The sequence below is a fragment of the Anolis sagrei genome, chromosome 6 (genome assembly GCF_037176765.1).
Source record: "Anolis sagrei isolate rAnoSag1 chromosome 6, rAnoSag1.mat, whole genome shotgun sequence".
Taxonomy (NCBI): Eukaryota; Metazoa; Chordata; class Lepidosauria; order Squamata; family Dactyloidae; genus Anolis; species Anolis sagrei.
This window is the reverse complement of record NC_090026.1, coordinates 103324825-103348294: the sequence shown is the minus strand read 5'-3', so window position 1 is coordinate 103348294 and position 23470 is coordinate 103324825. Positions and strand designations below refer to the sequence as shown.

Genomic DNA, 23470 nt, shown 5'->3' with positions numbered 1-23470 from the left:
GGCTGTCTTCAGAAAACCCACACCAAATAACATGTGATGGGTGACTAAAAGGGAGAGAGACTTTTTAGTGATGTATTGTCTAAGCTTACTTGTAGGTTCTCCAACTTGATTCTTGGATATTTGCTTTTGATTCACTTGGATAGGAGAGTAATCCCAAACTGAAGGTGTATCCCATCTAATGACAGCATTTCTTTCAGCAAATAAGAGATTAACTTGTTTAGTGTCAATAAAACTAATGTGGAGAATCCATGGCTTCATATACTGTTTGAAAGCAAGGTAATGTGCATGTTTCTAACAGTTATCTGGAGGCTATATAAATAGGAAGCAGTTACACTTTGTATGTTACAAGTTGCTCTGCATGAAGAACCTTGCCAGTTTTGGGAATAAAATCTTGGAATGCTGCAGTGCTTAGAATACTGAAACACTATCAATACAAATGTTTATATTTTTGCACTGTAGGTTCTCAGCATTTGGTTTCCACGTTGTCTTCAAGCAGGAGGAAGCAGGAGTGTGCATCTGTCCAATAAAAAGACCTGAATGAATGCTTTTGGAAGCTAGTATTACAGTCCATTCCTTCAGTATTCTCAGCCATGAAAAAGCAATGTTTTTAAAGTGGTTTTTGATTGTCCAAGTATTTGTATCTCTGTTGGACTGAAGTATAGCAACAATGACTCATGACATGTCAATAGATTTCAGCTCTCGCAGGTAGCAGGTTACTGCTTTTCAAAAAATGTTTTAGCTGACTGCCAGCTCACAGTGCGAGTCTGACACGGTGTGGCTCACAACACACTTTGTTAAGCAACTGTAATGTGTAAGTTGTTTTGCCAACTTGTCAACTGAGCTCCACAATAAAATATCCAGCAAAGAAGTAGTAACTGTTGCAGAGCTACGAAGTTGTAGAGTTGGCCTTCTGCTTCCATGGATTCTGTATCTATGGATTAACCAACCATGGCTTGGAAATATTGGGGGAGGGTGTCCAGAAAGCAAACTTTAATTTTGGCATGTACTGGGCACTACGTTGACAGGCATACTCTTCTGTAACCTCCCACCATTTCAATCTCTCTCCAATTCACTATTTTCTATGCCATTTTACTTGACTTGAACATCCATGGATTTTGATATCTAAATCACCACAGATACTGGGCCTTACTGATTTTTTTTAGAATGGCAAGCAAATACTAATTTTCTGTGAACACTTTAGACTGTCTGTTCTGGCATACTTCTTAAAATGGAAGTGTGATTGTTTTGTTAGATTTGCAAAAGGATCTTATATCACTCTTTGAGACAGAGAGAAATGTTGGTAGCATAAGCTTTTGTAGACATGCATGGAATGAAGTGTCTAGGAACAGATGCATGAGTAGGTGGTATGTGTGAATAGCACTAGAAATAAAAAAAACTTAAAGAGTATGGCAGTGAGGTAACAAGTTCAGATATAATGATGGTCATTGCGGGGATGAAGGAAGGAGGAAAGATGTTGCCTAAAGTCAACGTCAGTAGATAATCCTATGAACGGAGGGATGAATTATTGGAATGTAGTGTAATTTTGGCTGGGAACCAGAAAGGAGATGTGATGTGGCTGGCCAAGAAAGCCACAAGGATATGCATACTATGACAGGAAAACATTGTCTCTTTTGAACCCACTGTTGACGGATTAGAGTTTGTGGATATATTCCAGTTATGCTATATCTCTTTCCAATCTGTCTTTTAAAAAAATCAAAAACTGCTGTTCTGAGAGTTGAGATGGATTGTCCAGGAAGATTGCTGTGCTTTGCCACTGATTTTTATGTATTTCCCTTCCTGGTACCTGATTTATGTCAATTTATCCATTTATCTTTGATGTAATATTTGAGTGGTCTCAGTTGGAAGCTAGTTCTAGACTGATATTGATGATAGGGTGGACATTGTTGACATTCTGGTGAATTGTCTTGAGTGAGTCTTTCCTATAAGACTAAATTATGAAGATGTCATCAGTGTAACTCAGGTAGAGGAAAGGTTTCTGGGTTCAGAAGTTAAGGAAGTTAAGGAAGTTAAGGAAGTCTTTTTCTAGGTTAGCCATTAAGATGTTGACATATTTTGGTGTTGTGTGCACCCATGAGAGTACCATTAACTTGAGGGTATTTGTCATGATGCAGCCGTGTGTTGGAACAAAGTGACAAACCATAGTGGCTAGGTTTGCTGTGGTTCCATCTGAAGTGATGTTCAGAATAATTTAGTTGTTTGTTGTGTTGGATTGGCTCTTATTTTACAAGACTCCACCTGTAATCCAGATTATTGAATTTTAATTTGAAAGACCAAGTTTCCCATCAAACAATATTATTCTGTAATTTTCCAGTAGGTATATAGTTGCAAAATTAGCCACCAACAGTTTCTAATGACATTAATACTGGAATGAAAATGTATTCCCTACTGATTTTATATTAGGAATTGTATTAACTCCATATAGTATAAGGCGCAGGAATCAGAGAACTAGACAAGAGTTAAATGTCGTATTTCCTAACTAATTTATGGGTTGTTTCTAACTAAATGGATGGTTTCTTAGATCAGTCTTCCATGAAAAATCCAGACTCCTGCTGAGTGAAAGACACCAATTTTTGCATTATTCAATAAAGAACTGAGCTTGATTTCTCACAAATGAGATTGTGTGGGATGAGCTGTGTGAATTTCAGCACAGATTGCAACTGAAGATACTTGACCTCTAAAGCAAATTTAGGTTTTTGTTGCAGTCATCTTTGTGCTGTATACCACAGAATGCTAGTGTGTCATTATGATGTGTTAGAACTTGACAGCAAGCCCAGTTAAGAGTATTTCTTTGTTTGCTTTTGGGGTATGTAAGCTGCCTTATGCATAGTTAGACCATTGACCCATGTATGCCCACCAGAATACAATAGGGGACATCTGATAAAGCATGAGTGAGCAAAATGCAGGCTCAGACCTCATGCGTCCGTGTGGGTCTGGTTTTGTGGATCCTTGCGCTTCCTAAGGATCTTTCCCCCCAGAAATAATTTACTCTGAAATGTCCTCAAAGCCAACTAGGCCATGGAAAGAGAATTTCAATCTTATTTGGAGCCCCGCTGGCTTCCTCCCAAGAGTTTAACAAAACTTTTTACAAGATTTTTGCGACTTTTCAGATTTTTTCATGTTAAATTTTTCTCTAGAGGATTGGGTTGATACTACCACTTTAGAAACAGGAAATCAGGAAGAATACTTTATACTCCCTGTTGTCAAAAAAGTCCACTTCTGGACCTTAAATGCCCCAGAAAGGTCCTAAAACAGGATGATATTTCCTATGTCCTGTAGAAGGTATTGAGAAGCAAAAAAGTAGATTTTATTGCCCTTCAAGATCTTCTGGGTGAACTAATGACACCCCTTCCCTTCCCCTTCCCCCCCTTTCCCTTCCTTTCGCTTCCTTTCCCTTTCCCTTTCCCTTTCCTTTCCTTTCTGGAACTGTTTTCATAAATGGTATTATGTGGGAAGCAGACTCTTTCAAGTTGAAGCACTCAAAAACCTGTTCTAGAAGACTGGGAAACACATCTTAGCTGTGTTTTGGTTGGCACTTGTAGCTAGAGGGGGAAGAGAAGACATTTCCAACAGCCTAATGTTACAGAACTAGGATAATGTTAAGTTGAGACCACAAATTTGGTGGACATCTGATGTGGATGACTAGCAATTATTTGTTTCCAGTATACCATAGATTGGCACCATATTTGTTCCTGCTTACTGAAGTTGTTTTAAACTCTCCAAGGACTGTTAGCAGTGACTCAGGGATCCACTCAGTAGCTCTTCTCTTAAGGTAGCCCCGGTTCAGACTATCTGCTTGGTAGTCACCAAGGGCCCATCTAGCCTGAGCTCATTAGCCTGGGGTGTCTAAACACCACACTAAGCTAACGCATAAACACGTCCAGGCTTATTCTGAGCTTTAAAAACACACCAACAAAGGTCTGGAACTTCCAGAATGACTCCAGATAATATCTCCTAGCAGTTTCAAGCATATGTTGAACAGCATGGGGGACAACACGGATCTCTGAAGGACCCCACAGGCCAATGGCCGAGGAATTGAAAAGGAGTCTCCCAGCACCACCTTCTGAGACTGTCCCTTCATGAAGGAATGGAGCCACTGAAGAACAGTGCCTCCAAGCCCATGCCCAGAAAGGCAACTCAGAAGGATACTCATCAGTAACATTAAACATACGTTTTAATCCATGTGGATAGTGGACCAGTCCAGATAGTTACCATTGGTTTTGCTTGCTGGAGTTCTGGTAATTCCTGTTTATGCCCAGTAAATAATGATAAAACTTGATTTTTTAAAAAAGTTACCTCCTATATGAATATTAAGACACAAAGGAATTCTGCCAACACATTTTTACAAACTACACATAGTTTGTCTGATAGCCACATGTGGCTACCCCTGGTCTTTAATGAGCAGAACTTACAAGGAAACAAACTAAACAAGGCAAAACTGCAGTTATATGTTAAAGAAATTAAACTGCTGTAAATTATATTTCTTGATTCAGTAGAACATCTGATGAAAGAGGTAGTTTGAATTATTTAAGAATAACATTTAGTCTTCACGGTACAAGTAATTTGAATTACTTAAGGATAGTATTTTGGCTTCATACTACAACAGGAGTCTAAAGTGTTATTTACATCAAATGAAAATACTATGTTTAAAACTACTGCCTGCTGACATTACTGCTTTCAGACTGAGGGTCAGTTTACTTTCAAGGTACAGCTGAACAAGATGCAGTGTGATTTCCAAATCATGCTGGAGCATGTAAAGCACCTAAAATCCAAACAGGATTTTGACACTCAGGAACACATCTGTCAGTGATGAGATGGTAGCTGGTAGTCCTGGACTACTGTCAAAACATCACTCTCTAAAAACATGTTTTCCTATCAAACATACAGTTTTTCAACAGGGTAGGGGAAAATAAAATGAAGAACTAAAGAACAAGTATTGCAAGGAGTGTCTACCCTTTTCTCATTGGATCTAATTATTCAATTTTGAGGAAAGCCATGCTTTTAGCACCTTTTCTCAGGGAGCATGAGAGTCCTATGTCCACTACTGACATTTTCCATTAGTATAATCCTTAAAAGTCACCCAGAGTAGGAATTGCATGAGCTTCCAGAGGATACTACCCGTAACTCCCAGAATTTGTCATCATTGGCTACGCTTGCTGGAGTTCCGGTAATTACAGTTGAACAGTAGCTTAGCAGTGTTACAATATCTACCACAGGTGAAAAAGTGGTTTATGGGTGAGAGAGTTTTAAGTTTCTGTATGAATTGTATGATTGATAACATTTCATATTTGACTGTGTGATAGTGGACTAGCAGATTTGCACAATAGGAAAAATTCCAAAGCTGCTGTTTTCCAAGGGAATCACTACATAAATAGGAATATATGATGGGCGATTAATAAAGTACATGAAAGGTAGAAGGATATTATTAGGCAGTGGTATGATCTATGTGGGCTTGTAGGCAACCACATGTTTGCTAGTGTTGTTGTAGGCATCATTTTTCTTTTCTGGAAACTCATTGTAGACAAGAGTCAATAGCTTGGGGATCGGTTCTGCTCCACAATGCAATAGTCCAAGCAATGGACAGTAGAGCAGGACTGGTAAATCATCAACTCTTGTAATTTCTGCTTATTGGCTTAGGATTTGCAATCTTTTTTTTTTAGAGCACCAGATTGCCTATCTATTCAATAAAATACTTGCATGTGACTAGAAATGTCTGAGTTAAGTTCTGCTCTACTGGGAACTTTCCCAGCTCCCTCTTGGTCAGAGTAGCTCTTTAAATGTCGTAAATGGTTTAAACCAGTTTAAAAATTGTTTTACTTTAAATTGTTATTATTTAATATGTTTTTGTAGAGTATTCTTCCTTTTTAAACCATTTAAAATTATTTCATTGAACACAGCTTTGTGGTCCTTTTATGTAGAGTGGGAGATAGATATTTTAATAAATAGCAGTAAAAATAAAGACATGTCAGTAATTACAAAGCATGTCGGGTATCTGGTTTTCATGGTTAGTCTTGAATATGAGCTGTGATACAGCTACCTTTACTATCAGAATGTACTTTGGATCACTAGGCAGACACTCGTTTCATTTCCCTAAAAGAAAAGAAAAAACATAGGCTGTGGCTGATAGGTTTTCTTGCAGTTGGATTATGCCTTTTTTTGCAACTGCCTTTAGGCAGCAGCTTTTTGCTGTCAGCTGCTTTATCATCTTCCTTTTTTTATGCTCTTTCCAGAAGACATTTGAAAGTAGGGGGATTGTGACATGATGAGCTAAAAGCCATGTGTTGAAGCAATCATCCCATTGTGTCCATTGTCTCAAGAAAACAAGAACAGTTCTTGAGCACATAAAACAGAAAAAAGATGGCGGCATTGTACACTTTGCTTGAATCTGTTGTGGCAGAGAGAAAAATGTGGTCACTGGGTTGGCTGTGCTGAAACTAGGTCACAGTCTTGCAAACACTATAAATACTTTAAACCTTTCTACTCCTCATTGTCACAATGGAGACAAATTATTAATGGAGATGAGAGTTTCTGCAGTGGAGTCTTCCATTTAAATTGTCTAAAGCCTGAGAGAATTAGGGAAGTCCTACCCTTAGATGCCAACCGGGATCAGGATTTTCAAAAATGTTTGACCTTGTAACATCCATTTTTCTCACTCTTTTTCCATTTGATGTCATTTTTAATCCAAAGGAAAAGGACAACAAAGAGTACAGTGCGATTGTGTTTTGTGTTACATAGATGGTTGTAAATTATTCTAATTTAGTTCTCTTATGACTACTGAAATATTAGTGTACCACATCTAAATTGCAGTTTCTCTTCAAGGAGAAAAAAAATCCAACCAACTACCCTTTTCCTGGTGTTTTGCTCTAATTAAACCATGTAAATATTATATGCGGTAAGTTTTCTGCTCTGTATAAGTAAATACAGGTTGAGAATCCCTTATCCAAAATGTTTGGGACCAGGAGTGTTTTGGATTTTGAAATACTTGCATACAGTGAAACCTCGACTTACGAGCAACCCAACTTTCAAGTTTTTTACTCCAAGTTTTGAGTTAGTGGAAGAGGTACGAGCTAGGGGGAGACATAGCTCTAGTACGAGAGCACGCCATCCATTTCCATTGAAAGGAGGATAGGAGGGGCTTTCACCAGCAGCAGCATTAGCACCGGGAGGGCGGCCACAGGAGGCCCAGACCAGCAGTGCCACCGCCACTTCCTTCGTCTGAGAAACAATGTGGCAGCTGAGTGGGGGCTTCTCCTCCCTGAAGGACAAATGCCCATGAGCTGGGCAGAAGAGAGGTTCAGTGAAGGGAATGTCTGGCCTCGCCTTTCTGGCTGTGCTGGTGTTTGCCAGTTCCTTCCTCGGAAATACTGCCTCCCCCTGCACCTGGGACCCTTGGGTGATCTCCCATCCAAGTCCAAACATGGCTGACCCATCTTAGCATCCAAGATCAGGATGAGGAAGTTAGCTAAGGTGATGGAAGAAGCAGAGAATCTGTGGGGAAGGAAGCATTGATCTGTGGGAAAAGAGGCACAGACAACCTCTCTTTAGTTTCTGTCTTATCTGGTTTGAAAGGATGGTGATTTTTGTTTTCTTTAAAATACATTTATTTATTGGTTTGTTTATTTATTTACAGTATTTATACCTTGTCCTCCTCACCCCGAAGGGGACTCAGAGCAGCCTTACAAAATGCAACAATTTGATGCCATATCAACAAAAAATATAAAATAAACATATACATTAAAACATAACTTATAAACCATATAGATATTAAAACATTATTAAAACCACACCATCCAAGATCATTATACATTATTTGTTATTTATAAAGTAGCTTTTTCTTATTTAAAAACACATAACAAAAATGTTGTAGTTTATGGGGGGCCAGAATAGATTAGTAGCATTTCAATGCATTTCGACTGGAAACTTTGCTGTGAGATAAGAGCGATCAGAAATATATTGTAATCTTTCCTCGGAGCCTGTTGACATATGGGGATTGCCTCTCAATCAAAAGGCTAACTTGTCTGGTCGCCACTTGCAGTCTCAGAGGAATGCAGTGGTAAACCTTCTCTAAAACCTTCCCAACCCACAACAACAAGGCAGGCAACATATCTAAATATGTGTTGCACATATATGCTTCTAACAATCATATTTATAGGTGCAAATTACTATGTATCATGAACCATGTGAAATAACTCTGTTCTACTTGAGGGAAAAGATCCATTAGGTGGCTTTTGAGATTAAGTCTAATCCTTTATTGCCCAGGAATATCCCCTTTATTTAGCCTTCATGTTCTTTGTTGCTTGGTTCACCAATCCTGATTTGGATAGGCATTGAAAAGACTACTAACAGTTCAGCAATTCCATTCTATAGTGTGCAGTACTTTATTCATTTTTAAGGGAAAACTAAAGTGTGCTATTGTAAAATTCATATTTAAATTTTCCTTCTGAAGCAAATGAAATGAAACGTTCTTTAATTGGATTTAATGTAATTTATATATGCTAGACCTTAAAAGTTCATTATGGGTGGTTAAATATACCTTTACTTTGTGTACATTATAGTAAGCACAATTAATATGAAAGTCACAGATTCAGAAAGAAATAACTGAAAATAATACCAGAAATTATGGGTTTTGTAACCCATAATTTTCCGACTTTTGGTCTTCAGAGCATGGAATTTAATCCCAAATTACCCTTTTCTGGCTATTGACAAAGATCCGGTATGCATTTCATTCACTTTTGAACAGCTCAAAGATTTTACAGAAAAGAACAGAACATTTTGCTCTTTGGAAATGGGCAAGATCATGTCATATGAAAAGTGCAAAAATAGATTGTATGTCATTGCTCAAACATTTTGTTGAAGAATTCCACTCCAACCATCCAAGAATCACTTTGGGATCTGCATATAAATTGTGTGACCATTAAAGGATTTTTCCAACCCAGCCCTAAATTGTATCTAAATATTTGCCAGTGTTCCTATCTGAAGCGCAGTGATATTTGCAGATATACCCAATGCTGTCCCATGGATCAGATTATCTGATTCTAGCTTTGATCTTGGTAGTTGTGATTTCCACGAGTTTACCTGCAAACATCATATGTATTTTTCTGTAAATGATTCTGGGATTGCATCTTTCTTTACTCAAATAATTTTGTACCATTATGGAAAATTCTTACCTTTGATTCTGAGATAAACTTTTTGTACTGGGCTCTTGCCTAGGAATTGCTGAATCTCTTCATTGTAAAAGAGACACAGAAAGCACTGGATACCATCATGTTTTTAACAGAAAAAGCTTTTGGAATTAATCATATGACTTGGTATAAATTTTATATTTATGCAAATTGATTTTCTAGAAGAAATTCAGTCGAAATCAATTTTAGGCTATGACTGCTTCTTTCATTGGTAAGGAATCAATTCTCCCACCATATCTCCTTTCAAGATATGGACATTCCTAAACCCATGGCGCAGCGGATTAAAGCGCCAAGCTGCTGAAGTTGCTGACCAAAAGGTTGGTGGTTCAAATCCGGGGAGCAGGATAAGCTCCCACTGTTAGCCCCAACTTCTGCCAACCTAGCCGTTCAAAAATGTGCAAATGTGAGTAGATCAATAGGTACCGCTTTGGTGGGAAGATAATGGTGCTCCATGCAGTCATGTTGGCCACATGACCTTGGAGGTGTCTACGGACAACCCTGGTTCTTCGGCTTAGAAATAGAGATGAGCACCACCCCCCAGAGTTGGACACAACTAGACTTAATGTCAAGGGGAAACCTTTACCTAAACTTTATAAAATTGATACCTCGATTGTCATCGGAAAATATTTTGGTTGTGTGGGGGATAAAGAAAAGAAATCACTCCACGATAAATTACAATCATGATTCAGTATAAATCATGACAAAGTTCTGTGTGTTGTGTTGTATTTTTAAAAAATTAACATAGATACAGTATAAACATTTTATCTTCCCCTCTTGTTTGCATATAAACAAGAGGAAGAATAGAGCTGGTGATTTAGTGGTCTGAGCGTTGAGGCTATAGCTTTGAAGACCAAAGTACAAGTATCTGCTCAGCTATGGAAAACTTCTAGGTGATTTTAGGCAAGTCACAGTATCAGAGGAAGGCAAAGGCAAATCTCCTCTGAACAAATTTTGCCAAGAAAAGCTTGCAATGGGGACTCCATCAGTCAGAAAGGACTGGAAGGCACACAAGTGGAAGAACAACATTATTTGAAGTTGAGAAGCATGTATACACAAAACAGGGGTGGATTCAAACTTTTGCTAATTATGATTACGCGCTGTTTGTTTCAGTGGGTCTGATTTTTATAATGTGTAATATTGCTCTTATGCTAATACTTGGTAGAAGTGGAGTCATCATTTTTACTTATAATGGCCTAAACAGTTCAATATGTGCAGTGTTGAAGCAGATTTTGGTAAAATATAGTTAGAATTGTAATAGTACAATTTAGATAAGGAGATTCTTCGGTAGGCTCTGTACTGTTTATAATTGACCTGTAATAAGCAGGTCAATTATAAACTTGTAGATATGCTTAAAACAGTGCCATTATTAAACATGTGTCTGCATTTGATATACGAACAAATTTATCAGAACTCAAAACTTCATAAAATACAGATTGCAACGTTGTGAGCAAGGATGGTCATTGATGTATCTCTATGATTTGAGCATACTGGGTTTTGAAGAACCCCCAAGATCGCAGGAAGATTATCTTAATGTTCATTTTTTAAATTAGCAGATGTTTCACATTGATGAGAATATATGTTTGCATGCTTTGATACTGACGTCTTACCATGTTTTTATAAGGAGTCCTTGCCAGCCATGTGGGTTTTTTTGAATTTGTATTGGATTTTAAGGATATCATAGTGTTGAACCATGATTTTTCAGATAATCTGCAATTAAAATTACTTGGTGTATGAGCCCAATACCAGTAAGAGATACAATAGAACTATTTGGGTGCTGTGCCATCCCCTCTCCCTCCACCTTTTAATGGAAATGTTCTAAATGCCTTTTATTATATAGATTAATTCAGAGTTAAACAATGCCTGCATATTTCCAATCTATGTTTTTTATGTATCTTTTCTAGATTTGTAAACTACATTGTGTTTCCATTCTGGGGCAAAATCTCTCTCACACAAACAAACATAACAACAAAACAATAATAGTAGATCAGTTAATTTATATTTTTCATGGAATTATTGAACACTGAGCTTCAGTGTTGTGTGGCTGGGATATGAATTTATCAGTTCTTTCTATGCTGTTTAATAGGATGAGATATGAATTTATCAGTTCGTCTCAGTTGTTTAATACTGCAGTGGCATTGCTTTACAATGCAATTATATAATGCATTCTATATTAGTGTGCCTGTAAATTGGCATCATTTAGTTAATTTGTGGTCATCAAATTTTAAACAAATGGAAATCAATACTTTGTAGGAGATATCAATGACTGAATGACAAGGTTTAGTGGTGTGACAGTGTTAGAAGCACTGGACTGCTGTTTGCTTAAGGTTTCTGTAAGACTTCTAAATCTGTACTTTTTAACTTTCAGTGATTGTGTTTCATTGCTATTGTGCTTTTAACATGCTAGAAATAATATCATTTATTTCTTTTGACAAATAATAAAACAATCCCCTGAGGTGTGTTATAATATATTTGAAATATGCATTACATGAAAAGGTAATATGGTTGAGTTGAAAAACACCAAAGAGTGAAAAACAAAGCTTTGCTGTTACCAAGTCTTTGATTCAGTTGCATTTGATGTAACTGGAAATTAAAGGTGGACTCAATAGGAATGGGAAGACAGTTTCTATGCCCACAAGTTCTCCCCAAGATGTTCATTGTTTTGAAGCAAGCTTTCACCTTAATTGGATTCACTTCTGTTACTGGTGCTAAACTTTTTCAAATGCTATAGGTGTTGTAGAATTGCTTGAAAGGCTTGGGTTTTGCCTATTACCTGACTACATTTTTAGTTTTTTATGTAGTGGTACAATTGGAATGGTAGCAGCATGAACTCTGTAACCACTAATTTGGTTCTAAGCAGTGCAATTTCATCTGCCTACATGAACAGATTGTATCTTCTCCATTTCTTAGATATGTGTCACAAAGATGTCTACACGGAACTGCCAAGGAATGGATTCTGTGATCAAGCCCTTGGACACAATTCCAGAAGACAAAAAAGTCAGAGTTCAGAGGACACAAAGCACTTTTGATCCATTTGAGAAGCCAAATAATCAAGTGAAGAGGGTACATTCAGAGAACAATGCCTGCATTAACTTCAAGACTTCGTCTACTGGGAAAGAATCTCCTAAAATCAGACGACATTCCAGTCCTAGCTCTGTAAGTCCAGACATGCCATATTTATCTTTCCTTAATCTGTCAACCAAGCTCCAAATATTTTAGTTCTTTTAATAGCAACTGCACTTTATATAAACGGATATGCTGAAAAATGTATATTTTTAAAATGGCTATGCTCATTCTTGTTGAGTGCTTAACATATTTACTCTCAAATACAATAAAAAACGATTTAAATTTTAAGTTTTTTAATGTTACACGTATTATGTTAACCAGGCTAGCAACATTTTCAGTGGTATTTGTAGCCAGTATAAATCCTGCCAACATAAGCACTTCATTCAAGCAGAAAAAGTAAACTGATGCCAGCTTTGGAAAATGCTCGTTTGGGTTAGCTTAATCAACTATATTAATTTGTTGAAATAGCTTTTTTCTCGGGATTCCCTATGAGGTATAAAACATTGTTGCAAGCTGGGAGAATTTTTAAATGTTTGTGCTTCATCTCCATCTGAAATGTTCTTCCAGAAACAAAATCATTAAAATAATAATGTCCTGAAGGAAGATATTATACTGCAGGGGTGGGTCGGTTTGTCAAAGCAGGGCATGTTGATCAAGCAAATATTGTCATACCAGAATAGTTTGTGAAATCATGAAGCAGACAAAGCCCTCTGAACGTGTTATGCTTTCCCCATGTGGTATATCCACTTTCACAGAATACTGATAAATGAAATGTCATCTTGCTTATGACGGGTGTGCTGGCAAGTTGTCCCAGAGGTGTCCTGCCAAATTATTCTGTGTGAAAACTGCATTTTATCTTTCTCTGTGGCATCATGTGCAATAATGTGGCCTTTGAGTGAAAAAATACAGCCTCTTGGAAAATATATAAATATAATTTTTATTTGGAATGTAGGAGATATGCAAAAGAATATTAATTATTGGCTTCAAAATCAACATTTTGTCTTACTAAATTTCTATATTGTTTTGGTTCCAGAACAGATTCTACATTGCTGTGACTTAGTGCTATAATTTCTTGTTTAATTTTCCATCTACCCAAAATTATTCTTCTGATCTTAATAAATAGTAGAATCTTGTCACATTCTATATGGGTGAAGCCTGAATGGGACTGAATGGTTTCTCTTCAGACTTCTAAGAGAGTGTATGTTTATAGCAGCGGTGACAAGCTCTGGCCTCTTTGAATTTCCTTTGTGGTTTGAGAGCTTCTTCAGACCTTCTTTTCACTCCCGCTCTTTTCTTGTGGTTGGTTATAAGGTCTGCCTGGTTAAAGTTAGATGGAATTGAAAGAGTTTTATATTTTAGAATCAGTGTATGAAATTACTTCAACCCAGGAAAACCAGGATATGAAACCCTTCTCATCAGAAACCAGCTGGGTGATCTTGGGCACAAAGAGTCTTCGGACTTATTTCTGAGTAGATATATATGACAAAATGTTTATATTATCAGCCAATTGGCTGATATATATAGAATGAGTGTGTGCTTTGCATGATCGGTGTGAAAATATATTGGCTGCTAAGACTTATATCTGCCTCCATTTACTTTGCACTGACCATACTCGGGTTGTGCTTGACCTCACCCTTTGTACCAGTAGTTTTACCCTGGAGGAAATGCTGCTCTTGAAGTGCTTGCAAATTCAAAAGGCCTGGAGAGAAATCCAGTTGTGGTTTATAAAGAAGTCACATTGGATAAGAGTACCTTCTCTCTTTCTCTCTAAATAGCCTTCCAGCTAGAAGAACCATTTACATTATGCCCTTAGTGTTTATTTTAAGCAGAATCAAGTTATTGGAATATGTAAGATGACCTGTATTCTGTATGCATAGGCAGAACAAAACAGATGACTTGATATATTTAACTCTACAGGGGGTGTGTTCAGTATGAAGTACAGGCAAGTCTTCAAGTTATGAACAATATAGGTTCTGTAGGTTTGTTCTTAAGTTGAATGTGTATGTAAGTCAGAACGGATATTCCATATATATATATATATATATATATATATATATATATATATATATATAATCACAGGGACAGAAAGCGAAGTGAAATCTTTTTGTAATCAAGAGGTCAAATACACCCAGAAACAGGGATAACATTTGAAGCAAAATAATAATAATAATAATAATAATAATAATAATAATAGTGGTGATCAGCAATGCAGTGCCTAAAGACCTTGGTTTGCACTTAAACACAATCGGCGCTGACAAAATTACAATCTGACAGCTGCAAAAGGCCACCCTACTGGGATCTGCACGCATTACTCGCCGATTCATTACATAGTCCTAGACACCTGGTGAAGTGTCCGACTTGTCATCCAACACAACAACCAGCATAGTGATCTTGTTTGCTGTGTACTAATCTTGTTGTATTTTAAATAATAATAATAATAATAATAATAACAATAATCAAACTTTATTTATATTCCACCCTATCTCTCCGAGGGGACTCAGGGCAAACTAACAAAAAAGGGCAACCATTCAATGTCTCATTACGATAACACATAATATCCCAGAATAATCCCACATGTGAAAATAACATATAACATAACATGTCTAGATTAAATAAAACATAACCTATCTAAAATATATATCTAACATAAAACAGAAATATAAAACATCAAACATTCACATTTATTTACAGGAGCCAATGAAGGTTCACTCAGATATGTGGGTTGGTTTTGAGGCCGATGATGTTAACTGGGCCAACATGGTCGAAGGAAGCCTGAATACTATAATAGTTTTGGTCAGAGAATTGTAGAGGAGATTGTATGGTGAAGGGTCTACTACTTGCTTTCCCCAGGATGATGAGGACAGAGAGAAGAAATGTTGTAGAAACATCTGTATCCTCCCTCTTTTTTGCTGGTATCAGAGAAAATAGTTTACACTGGCACAATTCACAGGATTAATTCCTGGTTTGTCAGGAGAAGTGATCCCTTAAATCCAAGGTTACCCCAACCTGCTATGAACACCACACTTTGGTGCCTACTATCATAGAAGGAGTGAGGAATTTGTAGATTTCTGCACTTAGATTATTCTCATGTGTCACTGTTAGATAGGCTATATTATGAGAAATAAAGACCAATGACACTAGGGAGAAAAAGGTTGCCTTGCCCATGAGAAATGGCAACATACCTACAGTATCCCAGTGGTCATTGAATGTTAAAGATGTATTGCTTTGCTAGCACTTCCCTTGGCCTATATTAGGATTGTTACACTAACCTTATTTAAAATGTGGTAGTGCAACAACCCTAACCCTAATCCTAACCCTAACTGTTGCATTCCAGACCAGGAAAAGCCCTCTGACTTTAAAAACCTCACAGTTGAGTAGAAATGCATCCGTTTATTGTAGATAATTAAAAAGCAATAAAAGTAAAAAGCACTTTAAAGGAATAGGTAAATCCAATTAGGTAGGAAGATAAGCTGGAACAAATAGTCCAGGAAATTAGTCCATTAAAGTTCATGAAAAACAAAGGCAGAGACTTTTATAAATCCAAAACTGGAAACATGAATCCAAGGCATTTAAATACATAATCATAAAACCCAAGAATTAAAAACATGAATCAAAGGCACTTAAACATAAATCTTTACAAAGCAAGGCTTCCAAGGAACAGGGACGAGATCTTGACGATTCCAAACAATGCTTCATCTGACCACAAATCCTGTACTTGGGAGTTTTATCTCCTCATTAAGCTATGTCTCAAGTGGCCAGAAATTGGTTTCGCTTTAGCCTTGAATCCCTTATCTTTCTTTCTCTGAGCCTGGCAGAACACCTGAAACACTGATCTGCTTTCCTATTCTGACTAATAACATCCCGTCTATTTGCTCATTAAGTTCTGCAGCTGGGCCGGGTGCCAAGCTTTTCTCAAGCTCCAAATCATGGAAATTCTCTGGTAGCAATTCAGGGAGCACACCATCATCCCCACACCCATTAGGAACATTCTCGTGAGAAAATACACTTTGAACAGGGATCTCCTGGTCATTCTCTGCATCAATATAATTGAAAACACCATTACTTTCATGAACCTCATTGTCATCATTCCGCACACCCAAAGCACCCTGATCCTTAAACACAATCACAGGCTGAGCTCCAACACTAACCCTAACCCTCTCCAAAAATGGAAGCAGCATTCAGGGTGCATCTACATTGTAGAATTAATACAATTTGACAACACGTTAACTGGCATGACTCAATACTGTGGAATCATGGGGGTTGTGGCTAGGAATGATTGAGAGCCTTTAAAACTACCAACCCCATGATTCCATAGCATTGAGCCATAGCAGTTAAAGTGGTGCCAAACTGCATTCATTCTGCAATGTAGATGCACCTTGTTATATATTAACATATTTATCTATTTTAAAAAATAAATGGATACATGTGCCACTATACTATGGCAATGAAATTGATTTTAAAGTGGCTTACAGAAATACCTGGGAGGGAATTGTGTTTAAGACCTTCCAACATAGGAGCCAGCCAGTATTCTGAAAACTACTAAGTAGCAAACAACGTACTCTGTTTTGTTTTGGCTCCTCCTAACTCTGTTTCAATAAATTCATTAAAAGAGAATTATCACTTCCAAATGAATTACCCAGCTTTATAATAACAAAGCTCATTATAAATCTGAAATATTGCTCATGTTACATTGTAATTAATATGTAGTGCCTGGGGAAAAAAGTCCCCGGAAAATGAGGAATTGTAGTTGACTGTGTATTCCAAAAATTAAATTAAAATTATAATCCATTATAATTAAAATATAATTATAAAACAATGGTTTGGTGAGATCCTAAAGATATTATTATGAGAATAATAATAAATACTTTCTTGGGTTACTGTGAGTTTTCTGGGCTGTATGGCCATGTTCCTGAAGCATTCTCTCCTGATGTTTTCCCACAACTATGGTAAACATCCTCAGAGATTATGAGGTCTGTTGGAAACTAGGCAAGTGAGGTTTATATATCTGTGGAATGTCCAGGGTGGGAGAAAGACTCTTGTCCGCTTGAGGCAAGTGTGAATGTTGCAGTTGTCCACCTTGATTAGCATTGAATAAGTTCTTTCTCCCAGCTGACACCTCCCAACAAAGGATTCCCCAAGGCAGGAAGTAGCCAGGCTTTGAGGCTGAAAGGCCATTCAATGCTAATCAAGGTGGCCACTTGCAACAATCACACTTGGCTCAAGCAGACCAAAGTTCTTTCTTCCACCCTGGACATTCCACAGATATATAAACCTCACTTGCCTAGTTTCCAACATACCTTTCAACCTCTGAGGATGCCTGCTATAGATGCGGGCGAAATGTCAGGAGAGAATGCTTCTGGAATACAGCCATGCATTCTGGAAAACTGACAGAAACCCATGATTTTGGCTATGAAAGGCTTTCACAATACAAATAATTTATTATCGGGCAGCCCACTTTTATAGTGTGGTACTTTAGAGCCACTGAAGGGCCACAAAATAATTTTGCATTTTTATCATTCTAATTTATTTTTAAAGTGTGTCTCTGTGTGTATGAATATATATACACACACACACACACACATACATACATACATAGGGTTGTTGTAGTTTTTTTCGGGCTATATGGCCATGTTCTAGAGGCATTTTCTCCTGACGTTTCTATGGCAAGCATCCTCAGAGGTAGTGAGGTCTGTTGGAACTAGGAAAAAAGGGTTTATATATCTGTGGAATGACCAGGGTGGGACAAAGGACTCTTGTCTGTTGGAGCTAGGTGTGAATGTTTCAACTGACCACCTTGATTAGCATTTGACTGCCTGGCAGTGCCTGGAGCAATCTTTTGCTGAGAGGTGATTAGATGTCCTTGTTTGTTTCCTCTCTGTTGTTGTGCTGTTCTAAGGACATCTAATCACCTCTCAACAAAAGATTGCTGCAGGCACTGTCAGGCCATTATATGCTAATCAAGGTGGTCAGATGAAACATTCACACCTAGCTCCAGCAGACAAGAGTCTTTTGTCCCACCCTGGTCATTCCACAGATATATAAACCCTTTTTCCTAGTTCCAACAGACCTCACTACCTCTGAGGATTCTTGCCATAGATGCAGGTGAAACGTCAGGAGAAAATGCCCCAAAAAAAACAACAACAACCCAGTGATTCCAGCCATGAAAGCCTTCGACTATACATACATACATACATACATAGGTAAAGGTAGTCCCCTGACATTAAGTCCAGTCATGTCTGACTCTGGGGTGTGGTGCTCATCTCCATTTCTAAGCCGAAGAGCCAGCGCTGTCCGTAGACATCTCCAAGGTCATGTGGCCGGCATGACTGCATGGAGCGCCGTTATATATGTATGTGTGTGTGTTTGTGCATATATATTACTTGTTTGATGGATTCAGCAATAATCATTTGGGCAGCAGTGTTACTGACAATCTATATTGAGCCTGTATTTATTTTCCTTATACTTCTGTATATTTGTGATGTCTATACAAATCTTCTGAGGCATTTTGTGGGAAAATCAAAGTTCTTCTACTGTGAGAATAATAAATAATTTCTCCATAAGACTATAAAGAAAATGTAGGCCCCTTCCACACAGCGGAATAAAATCCCACATTATCTGCTTTGAACTGGAATATATGGCCGTGTGGACTCAGGCAACCCAGTTCAAAGCAGATATTGTGGATTATCTGCCTTGATGTTCTGGGTTATATGGCCGTGTGGAAGGGCCCATAGACAGTACAGGCCGGATTTATTCCTTAGGGCCCTTCCATACAACCCGATATCCCAGACTATCAAGGCAGAAAATCCCACAATATCTGCTTTGAACTGGGTTATCGGAGTCCACACTCAGATAATGTGGTATCCTGCCTTGATATTCTAGGATATAGGGTTGTGTGGAAGGGCCCTTAGTGTATTCCTTTTCTGAGGAGAAATGCCTCCTTTTCCTTAAAATGAAGGCCTGCAGAAAGACGTCGGCCTGCCAGAAAAGGAGGGACAGACACAATGTTATATTCAGGCAGGTTCCTGCCTTTGAGAGAGAACAACCATCTGTCTGAAAAGCCCTTTTCTTCAAGTTTTAAAATCCTCCATTTTTAATTTTTTTTTCTTCTGTCCATGTTTATCTCATAGTTAGGAACCTATTTTATGAAGTGAAACGTGTATATTTTTCAAGTCCCATTATATACAATGCCATAGTGAAGCTTAGTTTAGACCAGGCCTGGGCCAATTTTGGCACTCCGTCGAGGTGTTTTGGACTTGAACTCCCACAATTTCTAACAGCCTCAGGCCCTTTCCTTTCCCCCTCAGCCACACACACATATATATACACACATATAATTTATAATTGATAAATTATAATTGAGTCAACAAAAGATCAAGGTTAGACACTGCATCTGCTTGGTTTCTTCAGCAAGAGGCTGAATTGTTATTGTAACATCAAACTGTTTGCCATTTTTCGTCTGTTTTGCTGATTTCTTCCAAATTCTTGCAGATCAATCATCTTAGTACACACACACGCACACACACACGCACACACACACGCACACACACACAAGCTGTACCTGCCACGCATTGCTGTGGCCAAAATTCCCTCCCTCTTTCTCTCCTGCTTTCATTCTCTCCTTCCGTCCCTTTTTTTCTTTCATTCTCTCCTTCCTCCCCTCTCTTCCTCTTCCCTTCCTTTCCTTTTCTTTCCCTTCCTCTTTCTCCCCTTTCTCCCTTCTCTACCTATTCTTGGACTGCAATTCCCAGCAGTTCTCCTGATCAATCTACCTACTATCTATCTCTATCTAATATATATATCTCTAACTGTCTGTCTTATCTATCTAGAGGATTGCTGGGAGTTGCAGTACAGGAATAGGAAATTGGAAATATGCAGGGATTGGGATGCTCTCAAAGAAATCCAAGGAGAAGAAAGCTTGGAGCTTGGAAGCAGTGCATTTGGATCATCCTCCTCTCCTAAAGGGCCTGGTCTAGGGGATGCTGGGAGCTGTAGTCTGAAAGAGAGTGTGGATATGCTTTTGTGTGTTTTGTTTGCCAGGGGAAGTTGTTTTTGCACATGCATTGCAGCGTCTTTTTGCTTTTTTAAAAAACTTTTAAGTCCTTTCTGTTTTATTTTTCAGTGTTTTTATGAGTGATGGTCACTCGGTGACCTAGTAGGTGTATTGTGTCCAAATCTCGTGTGAATTCGTCCAGTGGTTTTTGCGTTATGTTAATCCCACAAACGAACATTACATTTTTATTTATATAGATAACTAAAAGTACAGCTAACAACAATAATAGTAATGTGTTGTCAAAGGCTTCCATAGCCTGAATCACTGGGTTACTATGAGTTTTCCAGGCTGGTATAGCCATGTTCCAGGAGCATTCTCTCCTTACGTTTTGCCCATATCTATGGCAGGCATCCTCAGAGGTTGTGAGGGTGAAATGTCAGGAGAGAATGCTTCTGGAACATGGCCAAACACTCTGGAAAACTCACAGCAACCTAGTGATTCCAGCCATGAAAGCCTTTGGCCCACCCTCTATATTTAGATTTGTATTTGTACGGAGGACCATGAAAGCAATAAGGATTTCGATTGTGATCTGTTTTCTATATACAAAAAAGTCCTGCTCAGTCCTGAGTTAATAATACATTAGATCTTTAAAAAATCTAAAAATCCTCAAGTGAGTGGTTTCTGAGGTGAAGTTGTACTGGTTTTTGTACCAAGCGCTTGCCTCCTTGTTTTGGGAACGTCAACAAATGGACACTCGCGACGTGGAACCACCACAGACCCCATCGGCATCAGAAGAAACGCCTGGCCCTACTCATTCAAACAATACAGGGGCATCGGCTCCCATTTTGAATTCTGTAGAAGAGGGAACTTCGGCCATTTTGAGCCAGGTATCCGAACTGAAGCCTTTCACGAAAAAATGTGGGAAAACTGTGAAGTAAACCCTGAGCACTGCTTGCGTGCAATACTGTCTGCCATCTTTAATTGGAATTGCAAACACTATTTGAACTACATGCACCATTTGAACCAGGCCTGGGCAAACCTGGAACCTGGAGGGCACAAGTTTGCCCAGGCCTAGTTAACAACCAAGTATTATTAAAACTTAAGGATAACTTCTGGGAGTTGGAAGATTGCAAATGCGGCGTTTTACGCAATGCAAAAGCATGTCCACTTTTGATATCTACTAAATTGTATTTCTTCGTGCAGCTGTTATTTTTTTCACCACTTGAAAGGAACTCTGTGCAACAAATCCCGATTTCATTCTTCCACAAACTAAGCCTTCTGATGTATCCACTGTTACAGGGATACGGTTGAAATAGGCAAGGACCATCTGGAGTGCTGAGCGATGTTTTAGATAGATATCATTAGCCGCTGCCGTTGATAAATGACAATATCAAGCATAACGTTTCTGAGGTATAATGTCATTAGTTTTGGTAATAACATTTGGCCTTCACGGATGGTTGGATGCAATTAATATTAGTATGTGAATATTGAACAATGTATCCTCTTTTTTTCCCCTTTTCCTACTCAGCCAACTAGTCCCAAATTTGGAAAAGCAGACTCATACGAAAAACTGGAAAAACTAGGGGAAGGTTCATATGCCACAGTATATAAAGGCAAAAGCAAGTAAGTATTTTTAAATATATATATATATAAAGATTCTATGTTGTTTTGTTCATAATGATTTAGCTCAGGGCCCTTCCAGACAGACCCTTTATCCCAGGATCAGATCATAGAATCATAGAATCATAGAGTTGGAAGAGACATCGTGGTCATCCAGTCCAACCCCCTGCCAAGAAGCAGGAAAATCGCTTTCAAAGCATCCCTGACAGATGGCCATCCACCTCACCTCTGAAGATGCTTGCCATAGATGCAGGCGAAACGTCAGGAGAGAATGCCTCTAGAACATGTCCATATAGCCCAAAAAAAACCTACAACAACCCAGTGATTCCAACCATGAAAGCCTTCGACAATACATCCGGCCCCTGTTTAAAGGCCTCCAAAGAAGGAGCCTCTTCCACACTCCGGGACAGAGAGTTCCACTGTTGAAAAGCTCTCATTGTTCGTCATGTTCAGGTGAAATCTCCTTTCCTGTAGTTTGAAGTCATTGTTCCACATCCTAGTCTCCAGGGCAGCAGAAAACAAGCCTGCTCTCTCCTTCCTGTGACTTCCCCTCATATGTCTATTCATGGCCATCATCATGTCTCCTCTCAGCCTTCTCTTCTGCAGGCTAAACATGCCCAACTCTTTAAGCCGCTCCTCATAGGGCTTGTTCTCCAGACACTTGGATCATTTTACTCACCCTCTGCCGGACACATTCCAGTTTGTCAAACATCTTTCTTCAATTGCGATGCTCAGAATTGGATGCAGTATTTCAGGTGTGCTCTGACCAAGGCAGAATAGAGGGGTAGCATGACTTCCCTGGATTTAGACACTATACTGCTATTTAATGCACTTTAATGCAGTTAACCTATGGTCCCAGGTTTTCTGCATTAAACTGGATTATATGAGTCCCCACTGCCAGATAAACAGAAAACCTGGGATCAGATCCTGAGGTATAAGGCCTGTCTGGAAGTGCCCTTAGTTCGAATAGATAAAATAACTGGCAAAAGTCGACATTGTAATTCTTCTATTCTAAGAGACACCCCCTCCCCACCCATATAAACATTTCTAAAAATGGGGGTTGATCTTAGAATTGCAGGTATGGGTGGTTCTGAAATTAGTGTGCATCTCACAATCAATCGATGGCAGCTTATACAGTATCAGTGAAAAATTATATCTGTTAGATAGTTAATAATCAAGGATAGCTTTTTAGGATTAACTTGATAATAAGTGCAATAATCCTACGTTGTTCCAATAGAATAATAGTGTCATATGATCCTGTTAGTTCGTAAGACAATAGGTTAGATAACTGAACCAGTCAACTTTCGATGTCAGTACTTACAGCTCCAGCCCTACTTGTGATCATCATAACTTTCCTTGGCACACATGGATTTTTAAACATCTTTTACCTGATGATTTTTTTTCGTGTCTGAAGTGACTTGCAAAACTGCAAGTTGCTTCTGGTGTGAGAGAATTGGCCTTCTGCAGAAACATTGCCCAGGGGATGCGTGGATGTTTTACCATCCTGTGGAAGGCTTCTCTCATATCTCCGCATGGGAAGCTGGAGCTGACAGACAGGAGCTCATCCTGTCTCACAGATTCGAACTGCTAACCTACA

At 38.4% G+C, this 23470-nt stretch overlaps 1 protein-coding gene across 5 annotated transcripts in view; it reads left to right on the top strand.

Moving 5' to 3' along the window:
- CDK14 (cyclin dependent kinase 14) overlaps nucleotides 1–23470 on the top strand; it is a 266140-nt gene that overhangs the window by 86087 nt on the left and 156583 nt on the right. For all 5 annotated transcript variants that reach the window (XM_067470305.1, XM_060782281.2, XM_060782283.2 and 2 more), the window contains 2 exons: nucleotides 12108–12353; nucleotides 21782–21876. In XM_067470305.1, coding sequence (XP_067326406.1) covers nucleotides 12108–12353; nucleotides 21782–21876 — 341 coding nt within the window. The remainder of the gene's footprint in view (nucleotides 1–12107; nucleotides 12354–21781; nucleotides 21877–23470) is intronic.